This window comes from Macrosteles quadrilineatus, unplaced genomic scaffold (genome assembly GCF_028750875.1).
Source record: "Macrosteles quadrilineatus isolate MER2022 unplaced genomic scaffold, UCM_ALF_1.0 Scaffold_5__1_contigs__length_97177068, whole genome shotgun sequence".
Taxonomy (NCBI): Eukaryota; Metazoa; Arthropoda; class Insecta; order Hemiptera; family Cicadellidae; genus Macrosteles; species Macrosteles quadrilineatus.
Genome location: NW_026542598.1, coordinates 20,887,104 through 20,909,174, shown reverse-complemented (window position 1 = coordinate 20,909,174; position 22,071 = coordinate 20,887,104). Strand labels below are relative to the sequence as shown.

General features: G+C 35.1%; 1 protein-coding gene across 4 annotated transcripts in view; it reads right to left on the bottom strand.

Moving 5' to 3' along the window:
* LOC128995898 (uncharacterized) overlaps positions 1-21,342 on the bottom strand; it is a 28,691-nt gene extending 7,349 nt beyond the window's left edge. The window contains exons 1-9 of one of the 4 annotated variants that reach the window (XM_054420936.1): positions 21,000-21,342; positions 9,752-9,859; positions 9,504-9,584; positions 8,116-8,196; positions 6,599-6,656; positions 5,788-5,974; positions 4,483-4,667; positions 3,698-3,746; positions 2,546-2,637 (exon numbers count right to left, since the gene is read on the bottom strand). In XM_054420936.1, the coding sequence (XP_054276911.1) occupies positions 2,546-2,637; positions 3,698-3,746; positions 4,483-4,667; positions 5,788-5,974; positions 6,599-6,656; positions 8,116-8,196; positions 9,504-9,584; positions 9,752-9,853 (835 nt within the window). In that variant the 5' untranslated portion in view covers positions 9,854-9,859; positions 21,000-21,342. Of the gene's footprint in view, positions 1-2,545; positions 2,638-3,697; positions 3,747-4,482; positions 4,668-5,787; positions 5,975-6,598; positions 6,657-8,115; positions 8,197-9,503; positions 9,585-9,751; positions 9,860-12,365; positions 12,476-14,924; positions 14,976-20,999 lie in introns of those variants that run through there. The other 3 variants (XM_054420939.1, XM_054420938.1, XM_054420937.1) reach the window with 3 other exon arrangements.
* Between the last annotated feature and the right edge of the window lie 729 nt (positions 21,343-22,071).

The following is a 22,071-nucleotide window of genomic DNA, read 5'->3' as shown; positions in this document are numbered from 1 at the left end:
ATCTTATCTCGCTGAATTTTTTCCACGGGCGTTACCCGTGGGTTTCAGAGATACATTACGGTATATGGGGCAGGACACACTAGAGTAAAAACGTCCGTGAACCAGCGAGACTGACAAACGGAATTGCACGTGTATTCTCTACTATCATTCCACGGGCGTTGCACGTAAAACTAGTCGCGGGGCATTGCGGCTTATGGGAGTGAACACACTCATCTTATCTCGCTGAACTTTTTCCACGGACGTTTCTAGTTTTAACCTGTATAGAGAGCGTGGAAGGGGGGAGTGCGTATCACGGACGATTTTTATTGCCAGTGTGGCATGCTCTATCAGTCTCGCTGGTTTGCCCGAAAAACCTATCTCGTAGACGAGTGTGGCCACGGGCAAACTGTTTCACGTGCGTCGCACGTTAAAACGGAAAAAACAGTCTCGCTGGTTGAAAATTACAAGTGTGGCCCCGGCCTAAACAAACAAGGAACAACGACGCGACAATACTCGTTTATAACCTTATTGTCAAATCTAGGTCTTTGTAAGACAAAAGAAAATCACACCGTTTTAAACTTTAACCTAATTTTATACTCTTTACAAACAAACACGTCCTACATAACGGTTCTTGATATTTATCAATGTATCTTAGCAATCGTCACTTGCTCCATTGAAACACGAACGTCGATTGGCTGACATGACAGTGCAGCGTGGCCTCTCGACCAATGAGAACTCTTGTTACATACTTTGATTTATCTTAGATGGTCAACATTTACCATTCATTATAATATTACAAAATCGACATGGACTATGCGTATGGTGTTTTTCAATCAAAACTTATGTTATAGTAGCACTTAAAACTTCACTTAAACTCTTAAACTAGGTAGATAGTACAGATATAATATGGATCTACTTTTTGGTGCAATAGGCAAGTGCAAGCCTAACCCTCTGATTTCGATGTTGTAATTGAATCGAATTTTTCTAATGATGCGTAATGCAGGGATGAAACTGAACATTTATTAGACAAGTTTAGGTTATTTATTTTGTTCTAAAAATAAAAATAATACATTTAAAGATCTGACTTATTGATACAGACATTTTTTAGTATAATTTCGTGTTGAGGACACTCGCGCGCCGGTTGTCTGAGACTGAATTCTGACTGTCTGACATCTTGAAATGTAGATTGAATTATTGTGTTGTGCAATATCATCTGCCTGCAGAGAGAACAGCTGAAAATAAACTTTAGCTGTTTTGAACTAAATAGTGTGCTAAGTTGGTTACTAAAGTTGTTAGCGTGATTACAAAACTAATAGAAATCAAATAAATAAATGTTAAAATAAAATATCTATCCATCCCTGTCGGCTGTCGGTATCGGCGGAATCGGGCGAAATCGATGTTTGGCAATCGATTCTTGATACCGATATTCCTAGTATCGGCAATGTCCGAGTATCGGTGGTAGAGATAATTGACACTTCCCTATCTAAAACTCACTTTGGATTGGAGTCCTGAATTAGTTTTAAATATGCATCGGGACGTAATCGTTGCATCGGGAGCTAACCGATGCATCGGTCTTTTTCGATGCATCGAGGCCAAATCGATGCATCGTGATTTTGATGCATGCTGAATCGAATCGCGATTCGATGCATCGAATCGAATCGAATCGAAATTTCGATGCATTTTCGATGCATCGCACACCCCTACTGTAATGTATGATTGAGGACAAAGCGATAATGGGAAACAAGACCAAACAAGACTCGTTCATTTTATGTAAGATATAAAGAATACATTCCGTCCAGTAAAAAATCAGATTCAAAATAAGTATTCGCCAGCCATTTAATAAATCTAAACCATAATCATACGAGTTTTGAGAAGAATTTAAAAGTGTTGCATCTCTACTCAAGAAAATGAAGTTTTTTAAATAGTATTGAAGAGTTTGAAATCCATAAAGCCATCAAGTCAGAGCTCCAGAAAGTTTTGAATGAACAAACAATGTGTAATGTTTTATATTAATCGTTCTTCGATCTGTGTCGTTTATTTTTAAAATGTTTAATGTCTTTGTGTTTCAAAACTTGACAAGCTCACAAGATATTTAATTTAGCTTATTTATTTTTAGCCTGAAGATGAAGCTATAACCTTGAAACTGTTAGCTGTTCACTATAAAATTTAGGATCATAGACGGAATCAGGTAATATTTTATACCATGTTAATGATCAAGAAGTGATCCTGGGCCAAAGAACTTCAATATGAATTTAATTATTACACATTCAATCTCACTAATATCCTAAAAGTTACAGAATAAAATCTGTTTTCCTGTACGTTTTCCTTTGGATGTTAAGTTTATTGTAATGAATGACTTTTTATTGTGAGCATTAAAAAAATACATATAAATATATTGTTGGTACAGTTAAAAGGTCAATGCTAATGTTAATAATAATTTTTACTGTCCAAAAGTATTAAAAGTATTTTGAAAAGAAAATTACTCTACTACAGATTTACTTTCACTGCAGAAAGGGTGGGTAAGAAATAATTGCTCTTCTGACATGGTACTGGTAACTCAACACACCTTTTTCCTGGTTGGATGATTGTGTTTTTACTGTAGGAGGAAACGGGGAAGTGTCCACACTACTTGTGGTTTTCTGAGATTCCTCTTTCATTCTGAAACCATTAAAAATGTAAAACAAAACAACTAACCAATTAACTGTTTGACTATTTCAGGAAAATTCTACTTTTACAGATATTTGATAATTTTGATCAAATATTCCCTCATAGTTATATCTAAAAAAAATAGTTACAGAAGTGTCAAGTCAAGCATTCAATTAAGATTATTTTGCATAATCTTTCAGTTATACCATTGACTGTTGGATACTGAAGTAGACGTCCCATCTATATGGGTCAGCTGGATAGCCAACTTTTTTTTTAAAAGAACGTAGTTGTGTGAGCCAATAACAGAATGCGCTAGTGACTAAAACTCCATTTTCTACAGACTGTTTCACCAAGCGTGGCATGCAGGGGAGGAGGCAGTGCAAGAGAGACTTAAAGTCTCTCCCACCACGCTTCTCCTCCAGCCGTCAAGTACAGTCGCCTCCAATACACTCACTGCTGCACGTCGTAGCAGTAGCGGATTAATGGTTCTGGCGGTCATCTCCTCTAACTAAGGCCTCTTTTATGCACAACATTTTTGGTCGAGCGAAATCATCGGGCGGAATCTAGGACCTTTCTATGCAGGTTTTTGTTTTCCGCTGGTTATTTATGATGCCCGCAATGGGCGGTGCCGGTACTGCCAACTTTGTTCATTTGGTCATCATGAGTCATCCAAGATGTGTTGGTGGTCCTTTCCTTTGTGTATTGGTGTTTACTTATTTGTGTGTGATTCCACAGACAAGGTCTAACTCTCATTTCATCGATAAGTCTTTCTAAATCCAAATTAATGCATTTTCGGTCAGCGTCCGTCACTAGTGTGTGAGCAATGTATCTAAAGTGCACAAGCACACACACTTTCAAATCTCGCCCATGACTGAGATGGATCTCAACAGGAGCAGAAGTTGGAGAGAATAAAGGGTTGGTATTTCCTGTCCTGTGGGCTCAGCCTTGACTACAGGAAGCCATAACCATGATCCTGCTTTAAAATCTACAGTGTGTATAAAATAAAATGTTATATCCTCATAGGTAATAAGATAAAAGAAAGATAACTTCTGTAGTTAAAACATTCACTTACCCTTTTACATAGATTTCTAATAGTTTGTTTTTTACGGCAGAAACATAACCTGAAACATACAACAGAATTAGTATAAGCTATTTTTTTATACTCAGAACTATTTGATTGTGGAGTCAAGCTAAAACAACCGGTAGATCAATTGGTGGCTCGTACAAGACAATTGTTTAATACATAATGAGTTTTTAGCCCCACAGTTGCATGGGTGATCCAAGATCTGTACCAACATTAGTTTCCGGGAGTTTCACCTATTTAAATTAGTGAAAAACTAGGAGAATAAAGCCCTCTCTTAGTAACTATTCAGCCAGACAGTAGAACAATATAACTAAATTACCAATTAATATGGGAACATATTCAGCCGTAGAAAAACACAGAGACAAGGCTGACATGCAGCATCTATGTATTGGCTTTTTAAAATCATCCGCCTACATACTGCACCATTTGAGAATTGTTCTTAAATCTATATCGATAGCTTTAGGGAAGCCAGCATAGAGTTTAAGTGTTCCTTTAGTCACGATGGATTTTCCCGTTTAAGCTGGGTTTTCCTAGACGCGGAGTCGGCCAGCGGAGAGCGGACAACGGAGAGCGGAATTGAAATTAACATGGCATTCCGCTCCGCTGCTAGGAAAACAGTAACATTAAATTACCTAAGTCAAGCTGAGTCCGCTCTCCGTTGTCCGCTCTCCGCTGGCCGACTTCGCGTCTAGGAAAAACCAGCTTTAAAAAAGCTTGCTATCATAAGAAAACCCCTAACCGAGGAAAAATAATATTTCTAAGACGATACCAACTTTGATTTTTGAAGAGAGCAGATTTAGTTTGAGAACAACTGAGGCTTACAACCCTGACAAACTGTGGGTAAAGTTCTTTGGCGAGTTCGGACATTGATTTGCTGCCTTTGTCACCGCTAGACATTGTTGACGTTTGAGTTCTTCTATCAACATCTGGCTGGGGACTTGGAGATGGAGACAACCTGCTAAAAATAAACTTTTAGAAAAATGTTCATATAATTAATAGCCTAGTTTATATGGAATGTATTTTATTTTTATTTTGATGGTCTGATGTGCATACAGTTGCTTGACACACAACATATAGACGTTCCTAGAAGATTGATTTCTTTTAAAATCAAGAAAGCTTGGTTGGATTAACTTTCGAGTGCCAGGAGGAGCTCGCTCAAGGAACTTCTTTGCCATTCAGGCCTATGCCAAAAACTATGAGCACAACAGTGTGATCCCTTGTCTCCATAGGATTGGGAACCTCCTGTCACCTCACGCTGACCTTTGGAACACCTCAGTTGTGACCGCCAAAGACTATATGCATCTGAAAGAGCACCGTTGTTGACTGTATTATTGCCCGTATTTATTGTCAGTATTTATTGCCTGTTATTTATTGCCTGTTATCTATTGCCTGTTATTTCTTTCCTGTTATTTATTGTCCGTTAGTTTATTTTCTGTTATTTTTTCTTGTATAGCATTCTTACATAACTTTATTCAAGTACCATTTTGTATTTATTATTTCATTGCATTAAGATAATGCTATTTTAAATAGGCCATCTTGTATTTGCATGATAATTATTGTAAAAATGGTGTAACCGTGTGAAATAAATAAATAATTTACCTCTCTCATTAATGGATATGATTTTGATGGATCGCTCAATTGAAAGTATAACGTCACAGTACTTTTTACCAAAAAGAGTAGGGTTACATATTTTAGTTCTAGTGTATTTTTATTTTATCACACGATGTCTTTTATTATAATAGTATTGTATTTTTAGTTAGTATTTGACCTGAGTTACTCTGTAAAACAGTTATATTTGTACTGAGAGACGCTCGGAAATAAAGGCATTTTTATTTATTTATTTATTCTAATTCTAATTAAAGCAAACATAGCACAAGGAATTCAGTATTTTAAGAGTGTTCCTTCCAATTTATATTTGAGGAAAACTGTTCATATTTACAAATTTCAGAAACCATAGAATTGTATAGGATGTTGGAATAAAGTCATCATTTTTGGATCATTGGAACAACAAATTAATTCTAAGTAAGATGGAGAAACAAAATAAACCAAAAAGCGTATATCAGAGATATTTTGATTACCTTGGTTGCAACGGCTTCAGAACGGATAGGGTTTTACTTCTAAGTTGCATTCCATGTTCGGAAGTCCCAAAGATAGATTTTTGCTGTTTGCATTCACACTGATGGTGACATTGTGTGTTTTTAGCCAAAGAAATTATTTGATGCAAGTCCTCATCAAGCTTGGCAGTCATTTCTCTAGTCATCACACCTAAAACACCAAATACAAGCTACTGAAAGTTTGTCTGGTAATTTACTAAATCTACATTAGATACAATTTTGTTAAAACCGCTAGTAAACTCAAGTCAAAGAAAAAATTGGTGGTCGTAGGTAGGCCTATGTATATTCTTTCAGTGACTTGTGCTGATCATTTATAATACTTCAAAGAGTTATCTTTGTAAAACTAAAATACCTCGATACCAGTTTTGAGACCAAGGGCGCAGCCAGAAAATCATACTGAGGCTCGATGGGACTTGCTGGGTGGTCTAAGAGGTCCAGGGAATAGGGGGGTTTGGGGGCCCCTTTAAGCAATTTTGGAAAATAAATGCACAAAAATTATAAAAAATATTTCTATAGGATTTTGCACAGAATCACTACCGGTACTCTAGTCACTCATATTTTTGGCCGTAAAAATAAGCCTAAATCAAACTACAGCTAATTTTTTTACCTCCTTTCCTCTCAGCGGTGGCGGCGGCCATGCTGCTTGACACAATGGATTTGTAGAACATTTTATTTAGCGAGTATGAAAGTAAATTTTTGATTGATTGATTTAAAATGAGGACGATTAAAGTCCCAACCAATAGGAACTAGTGTTGTAATTAAATTTTCAACTCACCACTTCTTTTGAAAATTTTTGTCTGCATCCCTCTACGCTGGAATAAGCTTTTGTTTGTCTGCAAATACATATAAAATATTTTATAAACTAGCTTGCAACTAGCTATATTTTAATATTTTAGCAACTAGCTTGTGTAGCAGTATGGTACACTCTAAAAATACCCCTGATACAGCAACTTACATCTCTATTGTTAATTCTTCGGCTTCTTACCGTATAATATTGTTTGTAATATTCAACAACTGCTTTACACTTTCCATGTTAGAAAAAACTTAGTGTAATGGGATCATTATAGTATAAAGTTTTACGCACACAAAAACAATAAGAAGACTCTAGTTTTTCACCATGACAAACACGTCATTGGCCTATGCTAACATGTCTTGTCATCATGGCCCGTGTATAACTATAGGGAGTGTCGAACTATCGAGGTTCTACTGTAATTTGTAAAACAGCTCCGGGCTAGAGCCGAGCGTCCTAGGATGTGAAGGCGGGAAAAAATAATGACAATCAAACAATTTAGCCAAATTTGATCAAAAGTTACCCCTAAGCAAGTAAACTATAACAGTTTGTCTATTAGTTTGTCTATTCTCCGTAAGAATAGCATGAGAATTTAAAATTTGGTCTAGAGTTTTTTTTTCTCTCTGTAACTATTACGCATAAAATACAGTAACGCTTCAACATAAACTATTTTTAGTTTTTTTTTTTTTTTTACCCAAATTATTTTAAGCTCTACAAATACCTCAGAAATTAATTGAAAAATTTTATGTTAGAGGATCAATTTATTACTTTAAAACCCCCGTTCTCACAGTATGATCATGCTGGTTCTCAAACTTGTTAGAATAAATGTAGGTAGGTATACACATGTTTATCAAATTTCATTAAAACAATAAGTTATTGTCCTAACAGAAGGACTTTTATGAATTTGAACAATTATTTGCCTCTGGGGGTGTTTTTTGCCTCTGGGGACATCGCAACGAAAAAGTAAATGAGTCCCGGTCCCGGATCTAGGTCTTACACCATCTCCACAAGAACTACAGAAATAGCTTATTACCTGTTGGAAATTCACTGAAATCAAGATTTTCTGGAATTAGTAGTTATTGGTTTGCTAATGGCCTTTAGAGCATTGGACATTGGCAATTAGTAAGCTACTGTGGCAGGCATTCTAGGCTCATACTAAACAACAAAATGCAGCACTCACATTCGTTAACTAAAGAAACCCTACTAGTTTGAATTGTAATGGACATAACAGGCTCTAAGGCAATCAAAATCTAGCCAGATTCATCCTCGGCATAAGCCAGAATCATAACTCCCATAACTAAACCAACTAAATTAATGATACATTGTGACAGTTACACTGTAACCATATTCAGATATAAATTTAATTACATAAATACATAGAATAAATAACTTTTTAAAATAATTATGCGTTTTGAAATGTTTACAAATAACTTAAATAAGTAATTTTGAATAGTCATTATTGAACACATAAAATATTTTTTATTAAATAGGCACATACTTACAAAATGTTTTGGGATATTTGCTTTTTTCACTAGCTTTTCTGCTTTAGACGAGGCTTTCATTTTAGTTTTAGGTACAATTTCCTGTAAAAAAGTGAGTAAAATGGATTTCCATCAAAATAGGCCAACTATAACAAAGTGGGGTTTGCTAAACTTTGATGACGATAATTACAACAGTTCCAACTTTTGGAAGAGAAATATAGCTGTTTCAACAATAACTGAGAGTCTCCTCTAATAAAAGGCTGCAACGAGAAGACTGAAGTGGCAACACCACTGTCCCAATAAACCAAAACAGCTGTTGCACTAATTTATAACGGAGCATCTGCACAATGTTTGTTTGTTTATGTTATTACCTTGGCGAAAGGCTATAGCCGGTGCAACATTGCCACGCACCAACGCCGCTGCCCTGTATGCTCCTGGAGGTTGTATGCTTTTCAGAGTTAAAACAACTCCCTAGAAACTATCCTGTCTTTGGGGGGAAGAAGGTATTAACATTCTAGTAAAGCAGTGACAATTGCCAGTGGCCGTTCTAGGACCTTCTCAAGAGGGAGGCTCAAGGAAAATTTTGTATTTTTAAGCCATTTGGTGACTTTTTAAAGCAATTTTTAATATCTAGAACTGTATCTAAAAACCTCAATTACTTTTTTGGGATTAAATGCGTTTTAGACCCTGTTGGAACCGCCACTGGTTACTGCTATATATTTGTTTGTGATTTTATTTATTTTACCAGGGGCAAGAACTAGAAAATAGAGTTTTTTTATTACCTATGTTGGGGTGGAGAACTTTCACTATTGCGGTGTTGCCAAATCGTTCTGAAATTTACACGGTTGCACCACACCCACTCAAAAACAATAGATAAAGGACACGAGAGCAACCCGATTTACAAACACATCAACAGTGGGCCTGACAGCTTACTAAACAAAAAAGAGGATTACAACAGTTCGGTCATTTTAAAACCCATTTACGATCTATAAAAAACTCAGCACCAACCGGCAACAGTGCACGATTTGGCAACAGAACAATCTGGCAACACCGCAATTGTGAAAGTTCGCCACCCCAACCGAAGCTCTATATCTTTTTTGCTATCAGGTGGGACGGTATAGGTTTGAACATCAGAGGTAGAAATGGGGAATGGTGTGTGATCCGGACGATGTAGCTGTGGTTTGGACTGTCAGAATTAAGTAGCATATACTCTGTTCAGGACTCTTTTAGAGGTATCAGTCTTCATGATTTGAGCAAAGCAGGACTTCAATGCCTTTACTAATTGGCATGTGATCCATTCAAGAACCCTCGAATTTTTACATTTGACTCAAGGAGATTGCAGGCAAGCTAATTGCCTGATATCCTGGATAAAAATAACCAGGTCTATGTACAAGTTTTTTTTTTTATACCTGGCTTTGAACATTTTCTTTTTCTGACCAAAATTTTCCCACGTCTTCTACAAATCTTCTGAGTTTAAATTGTCTTTCCTCCTGAAAAATATATAGTCTGTTACTAAATTGTTGTACATAGTCTTGATACATAACTAATACGAATTGAAGCATTTGAAAAAGATACCTATTCTCACGCAAGCCGATAGTTTTGATTTCTTTTTACAGCATGAATAAATAAACAAATTTCAGTCTACTAGTCTACTAACCTCTGATGGTGAAACATTTTCCTTTTCATAAATAGGTGATGGTACAAATGTTCTCTTGCGCTTCCTTTGACGATTTTGACAATACCTCTTGTCTACATCCATTTTCACCTAAATTGGAACAAAAGTGTCACCATTTAAGAAATAAATAAATTATGTAGGCCTTAGCCTATATTTTTAGTGGATATTCATACCATCTATATATTAATAGGCAAGTATGTTTCTTGAAAACCTTTTTTCTCAGCTCAATCTACGCATACTGTTAGAAAGATAATTTCCTGTAGATGTGCGGAATCCCCTTATAAATTAAATTAGGCTAAAAAATAAGCACAAAAATGAACTTAAAATTACAAAAATATTAACATGAGCCATATGGGTTGCTAACTAACGTGTCCGTGTAATTTAATTAATAGTTTAAGGTAGGTACCGGGTAAGTTAAAAATTAATAACCTTATGTTTAAACTAAATATGCTGTGAGGTTTTTAATAACTAACTTACAATGATTATAATCAGCCAGTATCCAGTACAATTTATTAAGCTACTGTAGCCTACAATAAGTTAGTAGGCCTACATAATGAAATCAAACAAATCAGTTTTATTTCCACAATATTTACAAAATTTACAATTTTTCAAAAAATAAAATACAAAAATATATAGTAGTCTTGAAGCATTACAGCATACAGTACAGTGTTTACATAAAATAATTCAAGTAAAATTATATTTATAAAGTTATAATAGTATAAACTTAAATACTAGTTGAAATATGTTAATATGTTTGCTCCGGCTAGAATAATAACTAATGTAATAGGTAATGGAAATGAGTCTACATTGACCTCAGTGGTCTGGGCGTAGACTCAAGTTATTAATTTTTTGTTTTTATTAGCTAATTTTCAATTGAATAAAAGATTAAAATTAAATAAAAAATTACTATGTGCTATGGGCACGTGTAAAGATAAAGAGGTACTTTCCTGTTAAAGGGAACATTCATTATTATCAATGATTTTTTTGATATATCGATATTTTTGCTTTCCGATCCATTACAAATTGACAACTGATCTTGTTTAGGTGGATTAAGAAATGAAACTGTTCTAAGCTAACCTAAAATAACCAACCAAACTTGCTGAACTATTTAAAAATTCCTTTTGTAAACAGAAAAGGCAAGTTAAACACGGAATTTGTAAATGTCACACAGCAAGTTTGGTTAGTTATGTTAGGTTATTTTTTTTTTTAGAACAGTTTCATTTCATTTATTGTTTGTTGATGGGTACTGAACAATATTTATCGTAGTTGTCAGCTGATATGTTTCAATTGGTTAATATCGATATATCGAGAGAAAAAAAACCATCGATAATAATGAATGTTCCCTTTAACAGGAAAGTACCGATAAAGATTAAGATTATAAAGAAATACCATTTGATTAAGCAGGCAGCAAACAGCTGTTTCCCGTACTAAATCCATATCTTTATAGTCCACCAAAAACAAAGTAGGCAGCCTACTGTGGCAATAATACCTATTATTTAACTTAATTATCCAAAATAAACTTATCACACACTTTTTAAAAAAGTTCTATATTTCGGCATTAGCCTTCTTCAGGAACAAACAAACAATAACAAATAGAAGTGTTTACCACTCTGTGTCAGATGGTTTTAGCAAACTGATACAGAGTGGTAAACACTTCTATTTGGCAATATTATGAAGAAACAATTATTTAACTTAAGTTAGTTCAATAATTAACTACTTATTCTTCTGTGTCCAACATATTTGAACGTTTCAGAAAATAAAAGTTAGTCTTAAAACAAGTTAAACTTTTTACCGCTCCGGTAATACTGATCTTATACTACTTATGTTAGGTATATTGCATTTTTTTTAGTGAAAATATCAAATTAAGGTTTACTAATAATCGGTATTAGCATAGATAAGTTAAGAAACTGTACCCAACTTCTTTTTACTTGGTGTCAATAACTTAATACTATACTAACCTAACCTAACTTAACCAGGGTTTACCCAGAATCGGTCATTTTGGCACATTGTTAACCTAAGCATGGGTTAGGTTGGGTTAGGTTAGGTTAGGTTAGGTTAGGTTAGGTTAGTTTAGTTTATTATATTATATAAGCCTATTTAATTTGGTTTGCCCAAAAATGGGTCATTTTTGGAACTTTACTATTTTTGAAGATTTTTCAAACCTGGCTTCCTGGGTAAAAACAGCATTTGCCAAAAAAAGTGTTTAAAATTGACTAAATAATTTTAAAAAACACACCCTAAAATTAAAAAGAAAATTTTCAAGCCCTGAAAATCATTTATTTGTAGCATTTTTCTTGATTTTCAAACGTGATTTTCAGGGTGAAATAGGCGTTTCCCCAAAAGTGCCAACGGTAAAAAGTGCTTAAAATAGTCTGATTTATGTAGATAAGGCAAAAAATGCAATATAACTAAAGTAGTATAAGTTCAGTATTACCACTGTTCCTTGCAAATCTGAACTTTTATTTTAAGAACCCCTAAATCATTCCTACGATCCTAATAAACAATTTAACTAAGTTTACCTATAAAAAATATAGCGGTAAGTTAGGGTATTAAAATATATATTTAAAATACATCAATAAATAGCCCAATTACTTACCTATAATCTACCTTCCTAATCTAACCTAACTTCAAAACACTATATGTTGCCACGAATCCGTACATCCTGACCTGACTTTTCCACATGCCTAATAAAGAATATTGTTTCAACCAAAGTAAATAGATCCGTAGGTAATTATTCCGTATAGGTGCCTCCAAACGAATTTTTAATTTTGATATCTTACTTTATAGTTTTTTACCTCCTGAATCCAAATATACCATTATTTTTCACAGCTGATGAATATTTCTCAAGATAACAAAAATTAAATAATGTTTATTTCCCAAATGAAAAATACAGTTCATGGTATTTTACATAATAAATTACACAATCCTTGACTTAAAAATAACTTACAAAATAATATTAAAACTAAATGGCTCAAAGAAAAAATACCCCCGCCGCAGCAAACCTGCCGACTAAGCGAATTTCCATTTGTCTGAATTGATTTTCATTATAATAACATTAGGTTTAACGAGTACCTAGGTTTGCTGCTACAAGGAAACTAATAAAGTGTGTTTTAGCGAATTTCCCTATAGGGAAGTAGCTATTACCGTAGGTGGCACGGTAAGACCTAGACCCGGGACCGATTTACTTTTTCATTTTGATGTCCCCAGAGGCCAAAAACACTATTCGTTCAAATTTTTATATATGTATATATATATATATATATATATATATAGACTTATATATATATATATATATATATATATACGTCCGTGAACGCGATAACTTGAGTAATTTTTGTCCGATTTTGATGAAATTTGGTTTAAAGGTGTAAAGCGGGATAAACTTGAATGAGTTCGCGAACCAGCATGATCGGACCATGGGAACGGGGCTTTACGGGGGGTTTTATGGGGTAAAAATTGGTTTTTCTCACTTTTGACCCTCAAAACACAAAATTTCCCAATTTCTCCTTAGACCTTTCTAAAGAGCTTAAAAAAGCAAATAATTTAGTATATGAAAGTATTTTTGTTCGATTATTAGTAACGGAGAAAATTAAAAAAATTGTAAATTTAAAATTCCCATGTTATTCTTATGGAGAATATTGTCAAATGTTGTAGTTTGCTTGTTTATGAATATATTTTGATCAAACTTGGCAAATTTATTTATTTTCTACTAAGCTATCAATATTTTACTCAAAAACACACTTTATTAGTTTCCTTGTAGCAGCAAACCTAGGTACTCGTTAAACCTAATGTTATTAAAATATATTTAACTGAAAATCAATTCAGACAAATGGAAATTCGCTTAGTCGGCAGGTTTGCTGCGGCGGGGGTATTTGAGTAAAATATTGATAGCTTAGTACAAAATAAATAAATTTGCCAAGTTTGATCAAAATATATCCATAAACAAGCAAACTATAGTTCGGCCGCTTAGAAAACGACCTGCGCGCTAATGCTAAACCAATGCTGGAGGAGGTCGCTTTCTAAGCGGCCGAACTATACAACATTTGACAATATTCTCCATAAGAATAACATGGGAATTTTAAATTTAAATTTTTTTTTTAATTTTCTCTGTTACTAATAATCGAACAAAAATACTTTTTTAATTCTCCATAAGAATAACATGGGAATTTTAAATTAAAATTTTTTTTTTATTTTCTCCGTTACTAATAATCGAACAAAAATACTTTTATATACTTAATTATTTGTTTTTTTAAGCTCTATAAAAAGGTCTAAAGAGAAATCGGGAAATTTTGTGTTTTGAGGGTCAAGAATGAGAAAATCCAATTTTTACCCCATAAAACCCCCCGTAAAGCCCCGTTCCCATGGTCCGATCGTGCTGTTTCGCGAACTCATTCAAGTTTATCCCGCTTTACACCTTTAATCCAAATTTCATCAAAATCGGACAAAAATTACTCACGTTATCGCGTTCACGGACGTATATATATATATATACATATATAAAAATTTGAACGGATGGTGTTTTTGGCCTCTGGGGACATCAAAATGAAAAAGTAAATCGGTCCCGGGTCTAGGTCTTACCGTGCCACCTACGGTAATAGCTACTTCCCTATAGGGAAATTCGCTAAAAATACCTTATCAACTAATAAACAAGCATTTTTGTAAGCATTTTTGAAAAAGTAATTTGAAGTGTTTTTCTCAGGATTTTAATTTTACAAAAAAAGTCTGCAGACAACATAAACTAACAACTCGATACATTATAACCTAAACTTTACCTTTCTTAATCTAACCTAACTTCAAAACACTTAATGTAGTCACCAATTCACATACAGCACGACCTACCACCCTGCCTAAATAAGAACTACATGTAATTAGTCCACCAAATGCTGTGACATACCTCCATAATGTGACAAAATTCCTATTATAGAGAACATTAAGTTATTTGACTACAGAGTCACTTGAAATGTTATCCATCCTATCTTGTTTATTGTAATGTCAAGTATGTTTTTACGGCGATATCTTGAGAAATATTCATCAGCGGTGAAAAATAATGGTATATTTGGATTCAGGATGTAAAAAACTATAAAGTAAGATATCAAAATTAAAAATTCGTTTGGAGGCACCTATACGGAATAAATACCGATCTGGGTATCACTACCTGGTGTGCGATGTGCAGTTGGCCTTGAGAAAATGGTTCCGTAAGTTATATTTGCGGTGGTTTCCGCACCTAAACAAATATTTTTAAGGTAGTTTAACTTATTATTATTAATTATTTGTTGCAAACCGTATTTGAACAGTTATTTGTTGTTGTCTTATAATTTTTAAAGGTTTTATAGTTTAAAAGACACTGTATTTTTTATGTAGGGCCTATAGGCCTATTGACTTAGCCAATGCATTAACTTAAGGTAATGATGTAAACACTCTGAAGTTTTTGGGTTTTCACTTGCAGTCAAACTTGAAGTGGTTTTCACATCAAATCAAATCAAAACATCTTTATTTTCCTTACATGTACATGGGTACAAAAATAGTGTCAAGTATAAAGTACTAAACTAGCTTAGATATAAATACATTTTAAGTATGAATATTTATTCAATGAGTTCCTCCATTGTATAAGGCGCCTTTCCTATTAAATATTTTTTTAATTTAGATTTTAGAATTTAGACATGTAGATTTTGTAGCTTCTAAAATTGTAAAAGGCATATTTAAATGATAAGAGCACTTAGGTCCACTGTTTCAGTTGATGTCCTTATTTGTATATATTATGGCCACATTCATAGCTATTTGTCCTATGGTACCTCACTGTGGGCCAACAGTTTTTATACTAACAGGTTGCTCTTTACTTTACAAAAGAAGGCGGTGAGGTTAATTTGTAGTGTGAATAGAAGAACACATTGTAAGCCCCTTTTTGTGGGTCTTAACATTCTCACATTTCCATCTTTGTATGTTTTGGCAAGTTTGTTGTATGTAAAAGAAAACATTTCTCACTTTGAAAAGATATCTGATGTGCACAACTACTGTACTAGATCAAAAGATGATCTGTCAACACTAAGGCATAAGTATACAGCCACTCAAAATAGTTTTGAGTACCAAGGTGTTAAAATGTACAATTACTTGCCTGCATCCATCAAAATCCTGTGTGCTTTAAAATTCAAACATGTTTTAAAAACTACTCTAACCCAGGCTTGCCTGTATAAACATGAAGAGTACTTTGGTTTAGAGTTTTAGATATTTTAGTTGCCAGAGCCATCTTGATTGTTTTGTTTTTATTTTGACGATTGTCATGAACTTTGTACATAGTTTTAACAACAATAAATCATTTCATTTCATTAAGTTAATCAAGCGGAGCGAGCGAAGCTCTTATACGTCGACTCTTATGCATTTCGTAATACGCAAACTCCTCCTAGACGGCTGAATAGATCGTTTTCAAATTTTGCATGGTGATAAAGACCATATCGGTAAGTGCCAACATCTATATGGCGTTAAACAAGTCTCACAGGAATCCGCCCTACTGGGTCTCAAAGTTTCAATGTAATCCTTATGGAAGCAGTATTTGACACATAAACAAAGACATATGATCAGCTGTTGACTTTGGAATGCAGTAGATAAAGAAAAAGCTGATAGAATTATTACACAGATATTAGAACAGAAACGGTATGGATCATAAATATAATCAAATGACGACACTAGCTTGAGGTCCGTGACGTAGGAAGTGGTGAAGGAAGTGTAAAGGTGAACAGTCTGGAGTGTGGAAACTGTTTATGACGATTAGATTAAGGTGTCTGCAATAATAAAATGCTATTGGAAGGGAAGGAAACAGGTCCACGACGTAGGAAGTGATGAAGGAAGTAGTAAAGGCGAGCTGTTCGGGGGGATGGGATCTGTTTATGACCATTAGATAAGGGTATTTGCAAATCCTATGATGGTATGGGAAGGGAGGGAAACTGGTCCGTGTCGTAGAAAGTGGTGAAGGAAATAGTAAAGGCAAGCAGTCTGGACTGTGGGAACTGTTTGTGACGATTAGATTAAGGTATCTGCAATCCTAAAATGCTATGGGAAGGGAGGGAAACAGGTCCGCGACGTAGGAGTGGGGAGTGGTGAAGGAAGTAGTAAAGGTGAACAGTCTGGAGTGTGGAAACTGTTTATGACGATTAGATTAAGGTGTCTGCAATAATAAAATGCTATTGGAAGGGAAGGAAGCAGGTCCACGACGTAGGAAGTGGTTAAGGAAGTAGTAAAGGCGAGCTGTTTGGGGTGTGGGATCTCTTTGTGACTATTAGATTAAGGTATTTGCAATCCTATGATGCTATGGGAAGGGAGGGAAACAGGTCTGCGTCGTAGGAAGTGGTGAAGGAAGTAGTTTAGGGGAGCTATCCGGAGTGTGGGATCTGTTCATGACGATTAGATTAAGGTACAATCCTAAGATGCTATGGAAAGGGAGGAAAACAGGTCTGCGATATAGGAAGTGGCGAAGGAAGTAGTCAAGGCGAGCTGTCCGGAGTGTGGGATCTGTTTGTGACCAATACATTAAGGTATTTGCAATCCAATAATGCTAAGGGAAGGGAGGGAAACAGTTCTGTTTCGTAGGAAGTGGTGAAGGAAGTAGTAAAGGCGAGCAGTCCGGAGTGTGGGAACTTTTTATGACGATTAGATTAAAGGATCTGCAATTATAAAATGCTATGGGAAGAAAGGAAAATAGGTCCGAGACGTAGGAAGTGGTGAAGGAAGTAGTCAATGTGAGCATAGTGTGAGAACTGTCTGTGGCAGTTAGATTAATGTATCTTCAATCCTAAAATGCTATGAGAAGGGAAGGAAACCGGTCTATGACGTAGGAAAGAAATGGTGAATGGGAAGTAGTAAGGCTAACAGTGGAGAGTGTGGAACTGTCTTTGGCAATTACATTAATGTATTTGCAATCCTAAAATGCTATGGGAACAGAGGAAAACAGGTCCACGACGTAGGGGGTGGTGAAAGAAGTAGTAAAGGTGAGCAGTGTTGAGTGTGGGAATGGATTAATGTATCTGCAATGCTAAATGCTATGGGAAGAGACTGTAGACTGTAGGTTAAAATGATTACGAAGCACGAATCACTACATATTTTCGATACATGCAATCATTTTAAATCGAAATTTACAACAAATTTACAACAGCTGTTTTTTACTCCATAGAGGCTAAAAACGATTTTTACTCCCAAAAGAGTAAAAATGCTACTTTAGACCCGCAATGCATGCATTAAAAACGACTGTTTTTACTGCAGTACGACAAAAACAATATAATATGAACCCTTGATGGCTCCGCTCAATTTTGTGGATGCCTCCGCGAACGCCACCTAGTGTAAATTCTGGCCAAATAAATGACTTATTAGGATCGTAGGAATTGTTTAACCCTCCAACTGGTATAAGTCACGATCGCGACTCAATTACGTCACGCGATTACTGGTAAGATCGCGATCGCGACCCATTTGCAAGCGTTATGTAAAACACAATTTACTCCATTATTTAACGTTTAATATCTATGTATTTTATATAGTATTAAAGAGCAAACACTGAGCAATCTAGTCATCATATGTTTAGTTGCATTTGTTGAAAAAAAAGAATGTTGGCAAGCCTGTATTTCAGTTGATTGTTTGTGTTCGCTTGCGTCGTCTAGTCTGCCGCATTTTGTTGTTAACCCTTTACTTTGAATGCTTTAAAATGAATATTTTAGTGAGTTGTGGTGAGTTTTTAACTTAAAATGAGTGAACTAAGTAATTCTAGTGCAATTAGGGCCTGTTTGAATGATGCTGAACCAATATCTGACCTACAAAGTGATGTATTCAGTGAAAATGAAAATGAAATTGATGACAGTGATGTGGGTTCAGATGTGTATGGTTCTGACATATCTTTGACTGATTTTTCATCTGGGAGTGGGGAATTATACTTTCCAAACAGTGAAGATGAGAACTCAGATACATCTATTACAGATTTTGATCTTCCAAGACCTAGGCCTAGGCCTAATGAAGTAGGCTTGCGTAGGCCTTTGCCAAGTTCTCCAGAACACTCAGATCCAGATGACCCTCCTATCCCTGAGGTAAATAACCCTTTGAACCAACCTAATTATACTCTGCCAGGGCCTAGGATTAGCTCGGGTGTACACTGGGTTAGGGTTTACCCACCTGAACAAATGTTTGACGTCACAGAAAAATTTCAGGTACGAAATCCAGGTCCTCGAAATCTTCCTCCCCGGAATAGCAACCCAATTACATATTTCTATCTTTTCTTTACTAATGTTATCTGGGGTATGATGGTGAGGGAAACAAATGCTTATGCAAGCAGACAAATAGAATCAGCTATAAATGGAGGTACATTGACGCCAAACAGTAGACTAAGAAGGTGGAAAGAAACCTCTATCAAGGAAATGAAGCGTTTTATGGCCCTTCTTATAAATATGGGTCTGAATTACAAACAGAACATTGAAAATTATTGGTCAACAGTTAGATCTCAGAGATTACCTTTTTTTCCTGATAATATGAGCCTAGTAAGATTTCAGGCACTGAGATCAATGTTCCATCTTAGCTCTCTACAGTATATACCAAAAGGACAGCTCGGACATGATCCATGGTTCAAAGTGCGACATTTCTATGAGCTAATGAATGGATATTTTAAAGTTTATTTTATTCCAAACCAGAACATTTCATTAGATGAGTCTATGATAGGGATGAAGAATAGGTGTACATTTATAAAATATATGCCTAACAAAAGACATGCCCGCTTCGGTATAAAAAAATTTGAAGTGTGCGATAGTGACACCGGGTACGTACTTCATTCTGAGCTGTACAGTGGTAAAGACTTCCTTGAAAATACAAATCCTGATATTGCATTTACAGAAAAGGTAGTTTTACACCTACTAAATAAATGCTACTTACTCAATAAAGGATATCATCTGTACACAGATAATTACTACACTAAATTACCTCTTGCCAAAAAGTTACTTGAACATGAAACTTACATTACCGGTACCGTCAACAAGCGGTCAAAAGAACTCTCCAAAAGTGTTTTAGATGCTAAATTACAACCTGAGACATCAATCTATTTTAGAAAGCAAGGAGTTCTGCTTGTTGGCTACAAACAAAAGAAAAAACGCAAGCCTGTTTACCTTATAACAACTGGATACCCCGCAGATGACCGTGTGGTAAAAAGTAAAAAAAGTGGAATAGAGGCTATAAAACCATCCCTAATAAATGAGTACAACCTTCATATGGGTGGTGTGGACAGCAAAGATAAGTCTATATATCACAGCACCTGTACAAGAGCTACAAAAAAATATTGGAAGAAGATCTTTGAAAATTTTTTGGACATGGCTCTCCTAAACAGTTATATTTTGTACCTGAAAAATACTGACCAGCCTATGACACGATACAACTACTGTATATGGTTAGCATCGTTGAAAGTTTATCAAGTGATGTTGCAGTGCCTAACCCAAGAGCTCAGATACCAGACGTTGGTCCTGGAGGAGATGCAGGACCCTCTGCGTCCCATGTATTGACGAGATTGCCTGGAGTACAACTCAGGATGTGTGTTGTGTGTTCCACTCCACAAAAAAAGTCCAGGAGTCATTTTTGGTGCCCTGCATGTAACTCAGGAGTGCACCCTGGCTGTTTTCACAAGTTGGAGCACTTTTGGAGAGCACCCAAGAGGGGTAAGAGAGCAAGGGAAAATAACGCTAACGATTCTGACTAGAATTCTTCTTGTAAACGGTTAGCTCCTTTGTCCAAAGTTGATTCTAAGACTTGTATTTTTTTATTGACACACTTCGTATAGTGTCACGCGTAGATTTTTCAACGAGTGACGCTCGGAGGGTTAAACCATGTTTCCAAACTGCTTTGAGTGCTTTGACTTAAATATAAGTTAGTCTGCTGACTGCTAAGAAGAGATGCTAATGGGAAACTACTATTTTACTATTTCATATTTGGGTTAAAATACGCACATAGTGGCGTCCCCATCTTAAATAATTGATAATTGATAATTGATACTGACAATTGGGCCTATAGATCTCACACACTTGACAATGTTCCTCTGGTAAATTTGTACTAGGTAGTGAAAAACTAAGCTTAACTATTGTTAAGGCCAGATAAATAATATTCATCCTTGTAAAATTAGGCTATCTAAGTTAATCACTCAGTGTAGCGATCTTCAGAACTAGGCTACAGAGGTAGGTATTATGAAAGAATAAATCAGACGTGATTCAATGAAACTGACCTTAAAAACTGGGCCTAGTCCAGTTTCAACCTTGTTGATGAAATGTTGCTGTCTTCTTTGTTGCTGTTTTTAGAAAACTAAAAAAAATCAAATTTACTAACTTCTTGATTTGGCTGGTAGGCTAGGTACCCTATTAATAATGCAGAAATCTGAAAACTGATTTTATAATTATTCTACCACTAAGTTACTATTGACTTGATTTACTTAAATATCAACGATACAAGTAAACAGTATTCTAAATTCGTAGGTCTAAGGTGCTGTGCACATTCTGTTTCCTTCTACTAGCCTAGAGAGCTAGAATAGAATAGAAAATAGAAAGACGAAGGTAAACATTTTGAAGCTGCTTATCAGAAAACAAAACAAAACAATCATGGAGAGCAGGCGAATGAGCGATCAGGAACTTGAAAGAATATCAGGGCGGCCAACCTGTGACGATGTGTTGAACATTATTTCTATAACATACAGTACCATTTACTATAACAATTTAATCTGAAATATTTTAAGGGAGTTTGTTTACTCTATTTAAAATGCAGCATTTAGTTCAATTATTTATTTATTTATTCATTTGTTTCCGGCAAAATCACCATTTGTACAATCAATTACATGCACAACAATTTGTGGATTGATAAAATCAAATCAAAATCAAAAATTCTTTATTGCCGTATAAAACACAGTAACATGCATGGCTTAAATCACATTATTCAAATACAATACAATAAACAAAATACAACATTCACATAAGTAACAAACCTCTTTACCACCTATTTTTAACATAATGTTTTACAGAATAAAAACGTTTTTCAATAAGAAATATTTTAATTTTTCGTTTGAATAAGCTGATGTCACTTATTGACTTAAGCTTGTTGGGCAGCGAGTTGAACAACTTTATAGCATTGTAAAACACATGGCGTTTAAAAAAGGAAGTTTTGTGTTGTGGGATATTTAAATCGGTTCTTTTCCTGGTATTGTAATTGGAGTGAGGGAATAAAGGTTAAAAAAAACTATGGTTTTGCTTTAAAAATATCAAAGTGTTAGATGCAAGGAAAAGTGAGTATTCTTAATTGAATGAAAG